At 45.8% G+C, this 12,456-nt stretch overlaps 1 protein-coding gene across 1 annotated transcript in view; it reads right to left on the bottom strand.

The window, feature by feature from the left end:
- The window catches only part of EFCC1 (EF-hand and coiled-coil domain containing 1), a 49,499-nt gene extending 38,708 nt beyond the window's left edge, over positions 1–10,791 (bottom strand). The window contains exons 1-2 of the mRNA XM_050328294.1: positions 10,153–10,791; positions 8,297–8,703 (exon numbers count right to left, since the gene is read on the bottom strand). Coding sequence (XP_050184251.1) covers positions 8,297–8,703; positions 10,153–10,791 — 1,046 coding nt within the window. The remainder of the gene's footprint in view (positions 1–8,296; positions 8,704–10,152) is intronic.
- Positions 10,792–12,456: the final 1,665 nt, after the last annotated feature.

Here is a 12,456-nt window from a genome sequence, read left to right on the forward strand (position 1 = left end):
TTTGGTTGGTTGTTTTTGTTTGGTTGACTTTGAAATCTGAGGGAAAAGTATCTTTCATCTAGGGAAACTGTCTCCTCAACATGGAACCAAAATGAAATATTTCATTTTATTGATTCTGTGTGTCTTAAAGTGATATTTTGAAATTTATTAATGTTATTCAGATGGGAAAAATCAAAACAATTCAGCAAGAAAGCATCCAAATAAAAAAAAAAAAAGCGCCATCATTTTTCTGCTTTTCCTTTTATTTTTGTCTTTGTGAAATCTTGCCTGATGTAACCTGAATATGCAAGTGGTTTAAACAGCTCCCAAACCCTCTGGGTGCTTAGGGTGCTGCCAAGGACTTGTGATGGGGTCAAGCACGGAGAGTAAAAGCAGAGCAGATGTGCTGTGAATCCCAGAAATTTTGGTGTTATGATTAATGGGATACCATGAACCTGTCCTGAGACACTCTGCTGTGAACAGAGACTCCACAAAACAAAGCCCAGGGCCTGATTTTTATTCTGGAAGGTTTGGGTGCTTCCCACTGAAATCTGATTCCTAAAACCCTGGGCACCTCTGCTCCTGAAATGGATGATGTGTGCTGGGATGGCAATTGGCACCTGAAGCTCAGACACCCTTCAGAGAGTATTTTTCTCCCCAAACAAGGAGGGACTGCAACACCCAGTCAGTCACAGCCTCCACACCTTATTTTTCACATGGTTTTAAGAAGGATGCTGTGGAGGCTGAGGTTACTTGTTACACAGAAGTGAATTTCTAAACATGTGTTGTGCTCAGAGCTGACATCTGGCATTTATTGACCAACCATTTCTGGTTTTTAAAGTACCTTCCAATCTGAAATGGTGAACAGAACACAGGCAGCACCCTGGGATACAGATACCTGCAACAATTGTCAAGCTTCAGCCCATGCTTACTGTTTTCTCTAAAGCTGAGCTGCACCTTTGTGATCCTTTAAGGGATATCTGTTCAGATTTATCAGAATTTGCCAGATTTTCACAGGGGCATTATGAAAAGCTACAAAAATGTATACAAAATTCCTTTTTTCAAAGATAAAAGATGGTCTCTGGACTAAAGCCAGTCTCTTGATGTATTTTACAGCTTTCAGGTTGCTTGACTGGAGCACACAGATTGTTCCACATCTGGAATTATGAAAATATCATAGAATTATAGAGTGGTTTGGGTTGGAAGGGACCTTAAAGATCATGTAGTTCCAACCCTGCTGCCAGATGGATATCTCCTCTCTATAAAGGACCTGAGCAAATACTTTGACCAGCTCCTCCTCCTGCCCTCCTCCTTCCCCTCTGGCCCCCAAATCTCAGTCTGTGTTTGAATTTCCAATTGAAAATCCAATTTGGGATGATCTCAGAATGTGAATCTTTAGGATCAGGGGCGTTTAATCAGGTTTATTTATGGTTCAGGGCATTATTTTCCAGCTGTTTCTCTGGTTTGAGGGCAGCATTACCCTTAGGCTGTGACTGCAGTTTTCCTTGGGCTGTTTCAGTGGCTGCAGCTCTGGACAGCTGAGATAGAGAGTGCCAGGCACACCCAGGGAAATGCCAGCTAAAACCACTCATGAGAGAGGCAGAGACCAATCTGGATTTTAATCACTCTGCTAAGCAGGCAGATGAGATATGCTGATAAAGTTGAACAGATACACTGGAGAACGAAGGGAAGAGAAAGTACAGTAACCAGGGGCAGTGATTCAGCAGGAATCCAGACTCTGGGGAGCAGTAAAATGAACAAATATTTGCAGGACTGCTGAATGACTGTGTCACTGAAAGTACAGAAATTGCCTTTACTGTATTTCCTCACCTCGGTGACATTTATTAGCTCACCCCCCAGCCTGCTCAGAGTGCAGGCAGTTCTAAACACTGCCTGTCTCCCTCAGTTCCTGGCAGTTCCTAAGGAACATGATGGTATTTAAAGTCTTTTGATCTTGGCTGTGCTATCCTGGGGATGGGGTTTAAGAACTTTGCCTGGCTGTGAGTTTGTATTATGGCAAGTTCCCAGCGAAGTCATGGAGCCAATTAATTTACTTTAAATATTTTCCCAGGTCTCCAGATGATTTAGTGTTTATATTACACAGAGGAGCTCTTTGAGAACTGAAGTTATGATGCAGTAGAAGAGTTGCCCTGTGCATCTGGTATTCCTTTCTCTGGGTGGCCAACTCCATCAGACACCTGTTTGAAGCAAACTGCCGAGACAGAACATATTACCTGCAAATCAGAGGACAGGTTTGAGGGCACTGCTCCAGATTTCATGATTCCATCCTTTTCTTTTTTGTTCCCAGTAAATAAATTTAAAAGGCTTTTTGTTGAATTTGGGGGTTGTTTTGCGTAACATCCACAAGTTTTTCCTCAAACAAAGGGTGACTCATCTTGTTACATCATTGGCTGTTCTGGGATGTATTCAAGAGATAAGGCCTCCTCCCCTGCAGGTCATTAATCCTGCCATATTCTGAGAGCAGACTAGTTTAGCAAGACAAATTAGCTTAATCTGTTTGAAAACTTGGGTAGTCAGCTTGTATCTTACAAATACCTTGTCTGGTTTGTGTCCTGAAGGAAAGTGAGATGAAGAGCAAAAGGAATAACCGCTTCTTAACTCCTCGTTTTCATGAAGTGATTTTTAAGTTTTATGAAGAAAATGAAAAATTGAGTTTCTTCCCTTTTATTCCTCCAGCAGAAAGAAAAGCTTAAACGAATGCAGAATTCTTCCCATGCCTGAGGGATGACCAGCAGTGTTTGATTTGCAGAGTCATCTATGTGAAAGGACACAAAATAACGTGTGCTAAACCCACCTGAGATACAGGCGGCTGAGTTGTTTAAATTTTCTCTCTGGAGGGGCTCAGTGGAGTCCTTAACTATTTTACACAAAATGTGTGTTTAGGTGCCTGGCTGAAGCACTTGTCACTACTCTGGTTCTCTCAGGATCTTGCCCTGCTGGTTTTAGTTTGGATTTTTGTCAATACCTGTGACATCCAGGGAGATAAAACATAAATATGCCACGGTTAAACCACAGGTTACACTCTGAGCTTATATATTACTGCTTGATCTTACAAAACTGACCTGCAGAAAGAATAAATTTTAAAAATGCAGCTGGCCCTTCGAAGCCTCTGTTAGGGAGGTCTGGCCAACTTCCATGCAGGAGAAGATTTACTGCCCAGTATGTTCCTGTTACTCCTGGCAGCAAAGGAATGCTGAGGGATCCAGCAGCTCTGGTCTCAGGGTGTGTGAGCAGCTCTGTCACGTCGAGTGGGAAAACCAGAGTGCTCTGGGCAAGGCCCCTTCCTGCAGGTGCTCTGGAGCACAGAAGGGGCTACAAACCTGTCAGGTTTGCTTAAGAACCAGGGAGAGGACACGTGTGTGGCTGTGCAGCCAGCAGGGAACTGTCCCCAGTGAGTCAGTGACTGCTACGGGGGATGTGCTTTCCAAGGGGTCCCTGATGGGGAGTTCAGTCCTTGGGTTTGAAAGGGCTGTGGGAGTAACCTTTCTCTTTAAAGTTATGTTTGTATATGAAACTAATCTTTCTATTTTGCTGGCATAAGTCAAGATAGATAATATGCTGATCACCCAGAAAGTTTGTGCAGTAAGTGTGTATTTTCTTGGGGAAAGACCATCTAAAGCCAGGGCAGCCAGAGCAAGGAGGGAGGTGCACGGCTGTCACCCTGGGGGACACCAAGCTGCTGGCTGAACTTCCAGGCACTAATCCAAGGCTGCAGAAACACTGAGTACACACCCTCAGAGAGAAAATAACCTCTCTGGTACAGGAGGGGTCAGAATGATGCAAATTCTGCAGGGAAGGGGGGAGGAGACAGCTTTAACAGGCAGCTGTGCAGGAGGGCACAGAACAGCCCTTGCATTTGAAATAAAACTACCCCTTCTAGAGGGTAGATAGAAAAGATAGAAAGAGATGCTATACAATTTTTTCAATGCCAAGTTAATGTATTTAAATTGCTCTGTACAGTTGTCTCTACCATATAAAACAATATCATTCATTATCCCTTCTTGGGTAATCAAACTTTAAAGTGTTTAAAGTACCTTTAAGGTGTTCCCAATGACAGTAATCTGATTTGCTTGCTTAGCTTACAATTCTACTATGAGACTTGCCAGTAATCTAAGCTTCAGATGATGATAATATATTTACTGTTATTATTAACATATTTACTGTTTATATTACATTTAATATTAACATATTTACTGTTATTATTAACTTCTTTAAAAACTTGAAGTTCTGTGTTTTTTTAGGTAGAGTTCTATGTAATACATAACTTCTCACAGTCCTAAGTAGAAAACAATAACGTGTCCAAGCAGAATTAGGAAATAAAATGAGGTGACATGAGTTCACCCCCAACAATCTGAGTGCTTCTACAGGTGAGGTTCTGTAAAGGACCATTTCATTTTACTCTCCACGAGCTCAGTTCCCTGACTGTCCTCATTCCTGCTGCCATCAGTGCATGCTCCCTGCCTGCCACTGCTCTTGGCCAAGGACATATTTATCATCTGCAGGTCTGTCCAGGCTTTTGTGTGGTGAACATGAGCACCCACTGCCTCCATTCAACTTTGGGGCCATCTGAAACAACTTGCCACCTTTCACCTCACAACCAGCAAACAGTTGGTATTGATGACAATAGTCAAGCAGAAAATGTCCATATTTTTTTTATTTAATGTCTAATTTTTAAAATAGAACAGTTCTAGAATGCCTAAGTATGGAACATGCATTGTCATTCCAACTGGAAATAACCTGCTATAGACACCTTCTTTTGTGCATTAATGTTTCCTTCCTAGGGCTTTTCCTTCTTCACTTAATGGAGCTGATTCTGTACCAGTCAGGAATATTTCCATATTCCTCCCCTGTTCTTGGATTATTGATTTGGTCCATCCTGTTACATTTTGCAGAGTAAATGACAACCTGAGAAATTATTGAAAAGATCAGGACACTGTCTCCTGAAAGAAAAGAAAAATGGAACTATTTCCAATGTAAGATAACCCAAAGCACAAGTTTTTAGAAAATTTTAACACTGATGAAATAAATAAATGGAGAAGATTATGCCAGAGGCCTCGATCTTCATATTTATAGAAGAATATGAGGGGAGGAAACAAGCCTCTGCATTCCATGCATAAAGGATTCCTACTCATTAACACATATAAATGCTGATGGATAATTAAGTAATTTGGGAGACAGACCATGCATATGGGAAGCATTTTTGGTATTTTATGACCCTTTCCACTGACCTATGTAATTACTCTGCTGCTGATTAATGCAGCAACATAAACCCTCTGTGAAGTCTCTATTATGAAGTGTATTTCAATTCTAAATGACCTTTCTTTTTATTTGTTACACTGGGATCAAAAAAAAAAAGTTTGTTAAATTCTTTTATTCTCTCCAATGCTATTAAAGAAAAAAAGAATCCATAAACTTTATTAAGTGATCAGTTTTTAAGCCACCTACAATGTAGTATAGAAAACAGAGCCAACTTATATTTGACAAGAACAATTCATGTCACACCAATCTAATTTCCTTTTCTGACAGGGAAAATGGCTGAATGGATAAAAAGAAGGAGGAGATGTGACATTTCAATTGTAGTAACATTATTACATGTGGCATTCCCATAAACAGTACTTATAAGTCATAGGACTATATTAGAATACATGGATGGTGTCACCTTGAGCTGGAGCAAAACTTAGTGGGGAAAAAAAGGGAGTTTAGGGAATAGCTGGTAATGATTTGTCCTCAGATAGAGTCTTATCAAGGGAAGGGACCTCACCAGTGTGTTCATTTGGGCTTCCAGCTTTTGAAAGAGGAATTACAAGTGTGCAACGACCTCCAAGCTGGGAGGGAATGAACAGTTTGGAGGTTAGTCCCAGTAGCATCCTGAGAAACTGGAAAAGTAATCCATAAATGGAACAGCCGAGCTTCAGTAACAACAGCTGAAAAGAACTGTACCTGGGAAAATGAAATCAAGTGCCCCGGTACAAAATGAGAATAACTCCATGGGCAGCACTGCATAAAAGTGGGACTTGCCCCACTTTCTAAACCCTTTTGTATTCAGACACTGAATTTCCTTTATAAATATGGAACTATAAATAGGAGCAGCATGTAAAGCTCAGAGACTGGACTCAAATATGATCCTCTCTGGAAGGAATGAGCCTTTAGCTGGAGTAAACCTGTGGCAGACCAAGCCAGTTAAGGTGAATTCTCAGGAGACAGCCCTGCAATCTTCAATGCTCTCTGCAGGATACTCAAATCCCCACCCATTTCCCTCCACTGCTCCCTCCCAGCACTAGTTCTTGCCAAGCCTAGATCTTGCTCCCAAACTCTGTGTGGCACCTGGCAGTGGAGACAGCTGCTCACTGGAGTGAGTCTGTACCTCAGCACAGACCGGCCTGGGTAACGCTGCACTGACACAGGACAGGGGGCACAGCAGCTCTCCCTCCATCTCCACACCTCGCCCAACTCTGCAGCTTCCCCTCAGCAGCACCTCAGCTGTGTGGAGCAGAGACAGCTGGTGTCAAACTGCTTCCCCACAGCAACACAGAGCTCTGCACTGCCCAACTGAAACACCTCCTGCCACTTTGGGCACCTCTGTGCTGCCCTGTGGAACGTGTGGAATGGGGGCATTCCACTGACGATGGAATGTGACCACAGGCATGCCAATCACAGTCCTCAGCAAGTGCCTCTGAAACTGCTTGATCCAAGAGCTGTATTACATGGATGGGGAGATGGAAGTGCTTTATGGCCAGCAGAGAATCTGAAAGGGTGGAAACTGGCCTGGTCAATGTACTATGGGATTAAAGAAGGGGTGTAGTTGCCCAGTGGTCAGTCCAGCACCATTCCTGAGCTTTACACTCCCTTTAAATTAGCATGCAATTTAAAAATAAATATTACAAATGAAGGTTATCTGACAAGCAACATGTAATTTGCATTTTTAAACTCACGGTTCATGTGTTGATGTAACCCATGAAGTTCCTGCTCTGCAAGGCCCAGCTGACATTCCTTTTTGCCTTCAACTCATTCGTCACTACCTGTTTAAAGGGGATTCTTTTATCCTTCATCATACTTGGGAAAAGCAAATCTGCAGGACAAGAAGTGTTTGGTGCTCATGCCAGGGAGAACACGGGACTAGACAAGCAGTGTGGTCCCTCCTAACACTAAGAGTTTTCTCATTTATCCAGATATCCCTGACAGTCATCTTGGACATTACGTGCTCTCACAGTGTTTTTTTAAATCCTAGAGATGTTTAAATAAATGCTTTTATCTTCTGCAACCACACAGGTATTAACATACACAATGCTTACAGAAAGACACTGGATAAAATGCTTATTTTTAGAATTTCCTCACTTCATAAAACAGTACAATAGCTACAAAGCCACAAATAACTCACTATGAATTCTTCTTATAAGCAAACAGAGGAAGTGTAAGTTTGAGAGTTCAGAATACACGATGTATTAAAATACTAACTTTAGTACAGTTGGTAAAAATACATATAAATATTGGCTTTGCTGTGGGTCAGTGAAAATATAAATTAGATGTTGATCCATAGGTCAATTTGAAACAGAAAAGCCTAACCTCAATGAGTGAAGTTTTGTCTGAGATAAAAAGCAACAAAACCAGTGAACTATTAAATTCATGACCAACTTTCTGACTTTTGGAAATGTTTATTTATGTTATCACAAAAGTGGGATTTAGTTGGATAACGTATTTTTTGTTTGAGATTCCCACTATGTTATTTTGTGGATTTAGGAAAGTTTCAGTTTCTCTCTTCTGGAGTATTACCTATTCTGTCAGTGAAGTAGCAGTGAAGACACAGCAGTTTAAAAGCACTGGCCAAAAGTTGGCCCTGTGTGCTTTCCCCCAGTTCCTATGACAAGTTTTTCCTGGGCTTTCCCGGGACATGGAGTGTCAGCCATCTGCTCACAGCTGGCTTTGGATGTGACCTAACGAGCAGGAAATACTTTAAAAAAAAGAAGTGTGTTGGAAATGTCTTCTGAAGGAGTGTCAGCGATTCGTTTTGGGCTTTCTTGAAGCATTATGATGTCCTTTTGAGACATTACTGAGTCCTGTTGCTGTGTGTTTGAGGAGTAACTTCAGCTCTCTGCAGATCAGCGCCCTTACTTTGGCCTCCCTCCCACTGAACGCTCCCAGCTCTCTTACGGATCCCTACCAAGAAGATGGATAAGCAGCTTCTCATTTCCCTCTGGCTAGATTTTACAAGATGTACTTGGAGACATTTAATAAGCCCCAAACAGTGATTTTTCAAACTTTGTGACTTTACAGGCACTTTTGATGGACTCAGACTCACCTGTAGTGCTGCAGTTCCGATTCCAGCTGCTGGATGTGTGTTTGCAGACGTGGCACCTCGTTGGCTTTCACCTCCAGCTCCCTCACCTTGCCAAGGCTGTTCAGGACGGCGTGTCTCGCCTCCTCCACCTTCCTCCTCATTTCTGCCTGCTCCCTCTTCAGGTTACGGTTGCAGTCCTCCAGGCTGGCCAGGGCTTCCTGGGAGCTCTTCAGCTCCCTCTCCAGCTCCTGGTTGAACCTGATTGCTTCTTCGATTTGCCCATCCCTGGAGCTCCGGATGAGCTCCATTTCCTTCAGGACGCTTTGCAGGCACTTGCTCTGGGAGTGGTTCTGTGTGAATGGTCCCTTACTCCCGATGGAACAGGTCCCCTCTTCCCTGTGGTTGGCATGGCTCTTCCGCAGCCCCACCTGTAACCACCAGGAGCAGAGAGCAGGAGAAATTAATGTGTCCTAAAGCAGCTGACATTTTATCAAGACTTAAAATCTTGGGATTGTAGTTTTTGGGGTTTTTCAATCACATATAGCTGATCAGCAACTAATAAGCTACTTACCTTTGAAACAGAGAGACAAGAAAATCTCTGGAAAGTATTTTTTAATACGTATCTATAAATTTAATTTTCAAACTATTTGTTATTAGGTTATTGCACAAGTGTCTGTATAGCTTTAATGCCATTACTATGGTCTGTCCTCAGAAGGCAAGTAGAGTTCTGAAAAAAAAATCTGCAATTAAGTCGAAGTGTTCAGTAGAAGCAAGCAGGGAGCAGCTGGGGGAGTTCTCAAGCTCTCATCTACGGCCTTCTGATTCTTTCTGGGTTCTCTGACTGCTGACTTCGTGTTTGCTTCTCATTTCCTTTCCCCTTTCAGATGAAAATGTAGAAGTGGCTTTGACCTGCCACGCTGGACACAGTGAGGAGGCACAGCCAGCTCATGGAAATGGCAGTGTCACATGTGGAGCAGAGTTCTGTGAGTGCTGTGTTAGTGTGAAATCTGACCTGATCAGACCCACCAGAACAACCAGGGAAATCTGCCCTTCACTGCTCTGCCTGTTCCACGCTATTTCATGCCAGAGTAATTTAACTGCTGCTAAGTATGTATGGCCAGTACAGCAGAACCACCAGGAACCAGCCCCAGAATTAATGGGGCTCTGCAGAGGAGCTAGAGACTATTCATCAGCCTGTCTGCAGAACTGGCTCCAGCACTGAACTCCCATGACCACACTCTGAACAAAACACACTTCTAATGTTTCCGAGGCATTTATGATTGAGACACTGCATGTGCTTGTACAGGTAAGAACCCAAAAGTTCTTTCTGACTTTAGGAAAGAGCCCTGTAATGATGCATAACCAGTATATAACTGCCTGTGCATGTGCACTTGAACAGTGGTATTACACACTTGAAGTCCCCTACACTTTCAGCAGGGTGCTTTTCAGCCTATCCTTCACCACATATAATGTCACACTGGTGAAAACGCAGCATTTGTCCTTAAAGCCTCCGTGTAACCAAACTTTGCTAAAAAGTTAATGCCGAGGATGAAAGAGCAACCCCCGTCTATGCCATAACTCGTTTTATCCATCACGCTGGGGGCACAGGGCTTATCAACACTGGATTTACAAGAGCAGCATCTTTCTTAATAGACTGAACCAGTCACTTGTTCCCCAGTGTTACTCGTCAGACTGGATTCTGCGGTGCTGTCTTTTCACTTGCGTTAAAGAGGAACCAGAGGTAAGTTAGTTATGAAGTCAGAAACACACTTGGAGCTCAGGCTCGGCTGGAATCCTTTCCCTGACGGACAAACGGAGCTTACCCCGAAACCCTTTCCTGACAGCCGCAGAGGGGAGCGGGAGAGCCCCGCACTCACCTGCAGCGCCAGGCAGCGCGCATCGCTGCTCTGCAGGGCGGCCCGCATGTCCTCCACCAGCTCCCGCAGGCTGCCGTTCTCCTCCTCCAGCTTGGCGATGCGGTCCTCGGCCTGCTCCAGCGCCACGATCTCCTCGTAGCACTCGGGGGAGCAGGGCCCCGCCGGCCGCCGCTCCAGAGCCGCCCGCCCGGCCGGGGGGTGCCCGCGGCGGCGGCGGCGGGGGCTGCGCAGCCGGATCTGGGTCTCGATGTGCTCGCTGTCCCGGCCGAGCGGCAGGCGCGGCTCGGCCCCGCCCGCACGGGTGCTGAAGAGCCCGCAGAGCCGCGCGTGGAACTGCCGGAAGGTGAGCCCGGCCGCCAGCCCGTCCCACAGCCCCGCGCACTCCTCGGGCTCCGCCGCCTCCTCCAGCCCCAGCACCTGGCACAGCGTGCGGAAATCCTCGCCGGGGATGCGGCCGGCCCCGGCGCAGTCCAGGTGGTGGAAGATCTCCTGCAGGTACTGGTCCAGCCCGGTGGCCAGCACCACGATCTCGTTCTCCACGCCGCGGTCCAGCCCGTAGTGGTAGGCGAGGGCGCTCACCAGCCACTGCGTGCGCCGGGCCGGCCGCCCGTACGGGTCCCAGCCCTCAGCCGGCTCCATCGCGCTCCCCGAGCATCCCGAGCCCGGCCGAGCCAGCCCCGCCCGGCCGAGCCAGCCCCGCCCGGCCCCTCTCAGCCCCGCCCGGCCCCGCACAACCCCGCCCGGCCCCTCTCAGCTCCGCCCGGCCCCGCACAGCTCCGCCCGGCCCTGCCCGCCCCACACAGTCCCGTTTAGCCCCGCCCGGCCCTGCCCGGCCTGCCCAGCCCTGCCCGGCCCGCCCAGCCTGCCCGGCCCCGCACAGCTCTGCTCGGCCCCGCACAGCTCTGCTCGGCCCCGTCCAGCCCTGCCCGACCCCGCACAGCTCCGCTCGGCCCCGCATAGCTCTGCTCGGCCCCGCACAGCTCCGCGCCCGCGGCGGGGCGGGACGGGAGAGGGGCTGGGCTGTTCCCCAGGCGGAGCTCCGGTCTCGCCCCTCAGCGGGAGCCGCGTCCGGCTTTGTCTGTCAGGAAAAGGGCTTCAGGCGGAGCGGGCAGGTGCGACTCTGCTCCATTTGTCTGTCGGGAAAAGGATTCCAGCCGAGCCTGAGTTCCAAGTTTGTTTCTAACTTGATAACTAATGTATCTCTGGTTCCTCTTCAGCGCGAGCAAAGCGATAGGATGGCAGAATCCAGTCTGACAAGTAGCTGAGTGGTTCCACCAAATTAGCAAAACTAACGTGCTTAAAAGACAGTCGTCTTTCTGTTCACTCAGGCTTCCTCATCTCTGTAGACGTGCTGACTTTACGATATTGGTATATGTTTTGTAAGTCTTCTGTGATAGAGATGAGTAAGTGGGTTTTTTTCCGCCTGTTTGAAGTGATACATAACTTGTAACTTATATTTTTGATCCACCTGAGGAGTGATTGGATGCATATATATTCATTATTCACTCTCATCACCATGTTTACCTGTAGAACTTCAATTTTTCATAGTCTGGTATTGTTTTTAATGCAAGAAATTGCCTTCACATCAAAATGTCCCAGTAATGAGGCAACAAAGAGAGACAGGAAAGACAAAAACATAAACCTTGAATGTTTCTAGCAGATACTGTGGAAACCCACTCACATCAAACCACTGACCCCAAACACCAGCTAAAGCATCAAGGGCCCAGAGTTTAGGCAATGCAACAATCTAAACTTATTTTGGGCCGGCTAGTTTCATTGTAAAAATATTTACCAAGTGGACCTAATTGATTTCAAAGCTGCCAGAATCTCTACAGGCTGTAAACCTGTCAGTGTAAATTGTGCTTAGCATCTGTGGCTTCCAGTTGGGTGTCTTGGTGGTGTCTCTGGACAGAAGAGCAGCATTGTTGGGAATACTGGGGAACATTTGGGGCTCTGTTGAATTCCTTGTTGTCCATCTGAAGGGCTTCTGGTTTGAACAAGGAAAGGGCATAATGGCACAACAAATCTTTGGCTTTCTGTGTTATCACTGCCACAGGGACATGAGAATGTCAAAATGAGATCCGTTCACCTTCACCAAAGTTTCATCTCTGAGGAAAGGCAGATTCTTGATACCAGCAAAATGCCCCAAACCTTTGGTTCTTGGATTTTGTTTGATTTTTCAGGAAAAGCTCTGACTGTGGGCAATTGGGTCACACATCATGTGTACTTAAAAAGCAAGTCCTGTCCCAAGACTTTTAAACAGAAGACAAGTGTGAAAGCAATTGGACTGGAGAAAACTCTGTC

The sequence above is a fragment of the Myiozetetes cayanensis genome, unplaced genomic scaffold (genome assembly GCF_022539395.1).
Source record: "Myiozetetes cayanensis isolate MyiCay16 unplaced genomic scaffold, myiCay2020 scf39, whole genome shotgun sequence".
NCBI lineage: Eukaryota > Metazoa > Chordata > Aves > Passeriformes > Tyrannidae > Myiozetetes > Myiozetetes cayanensis.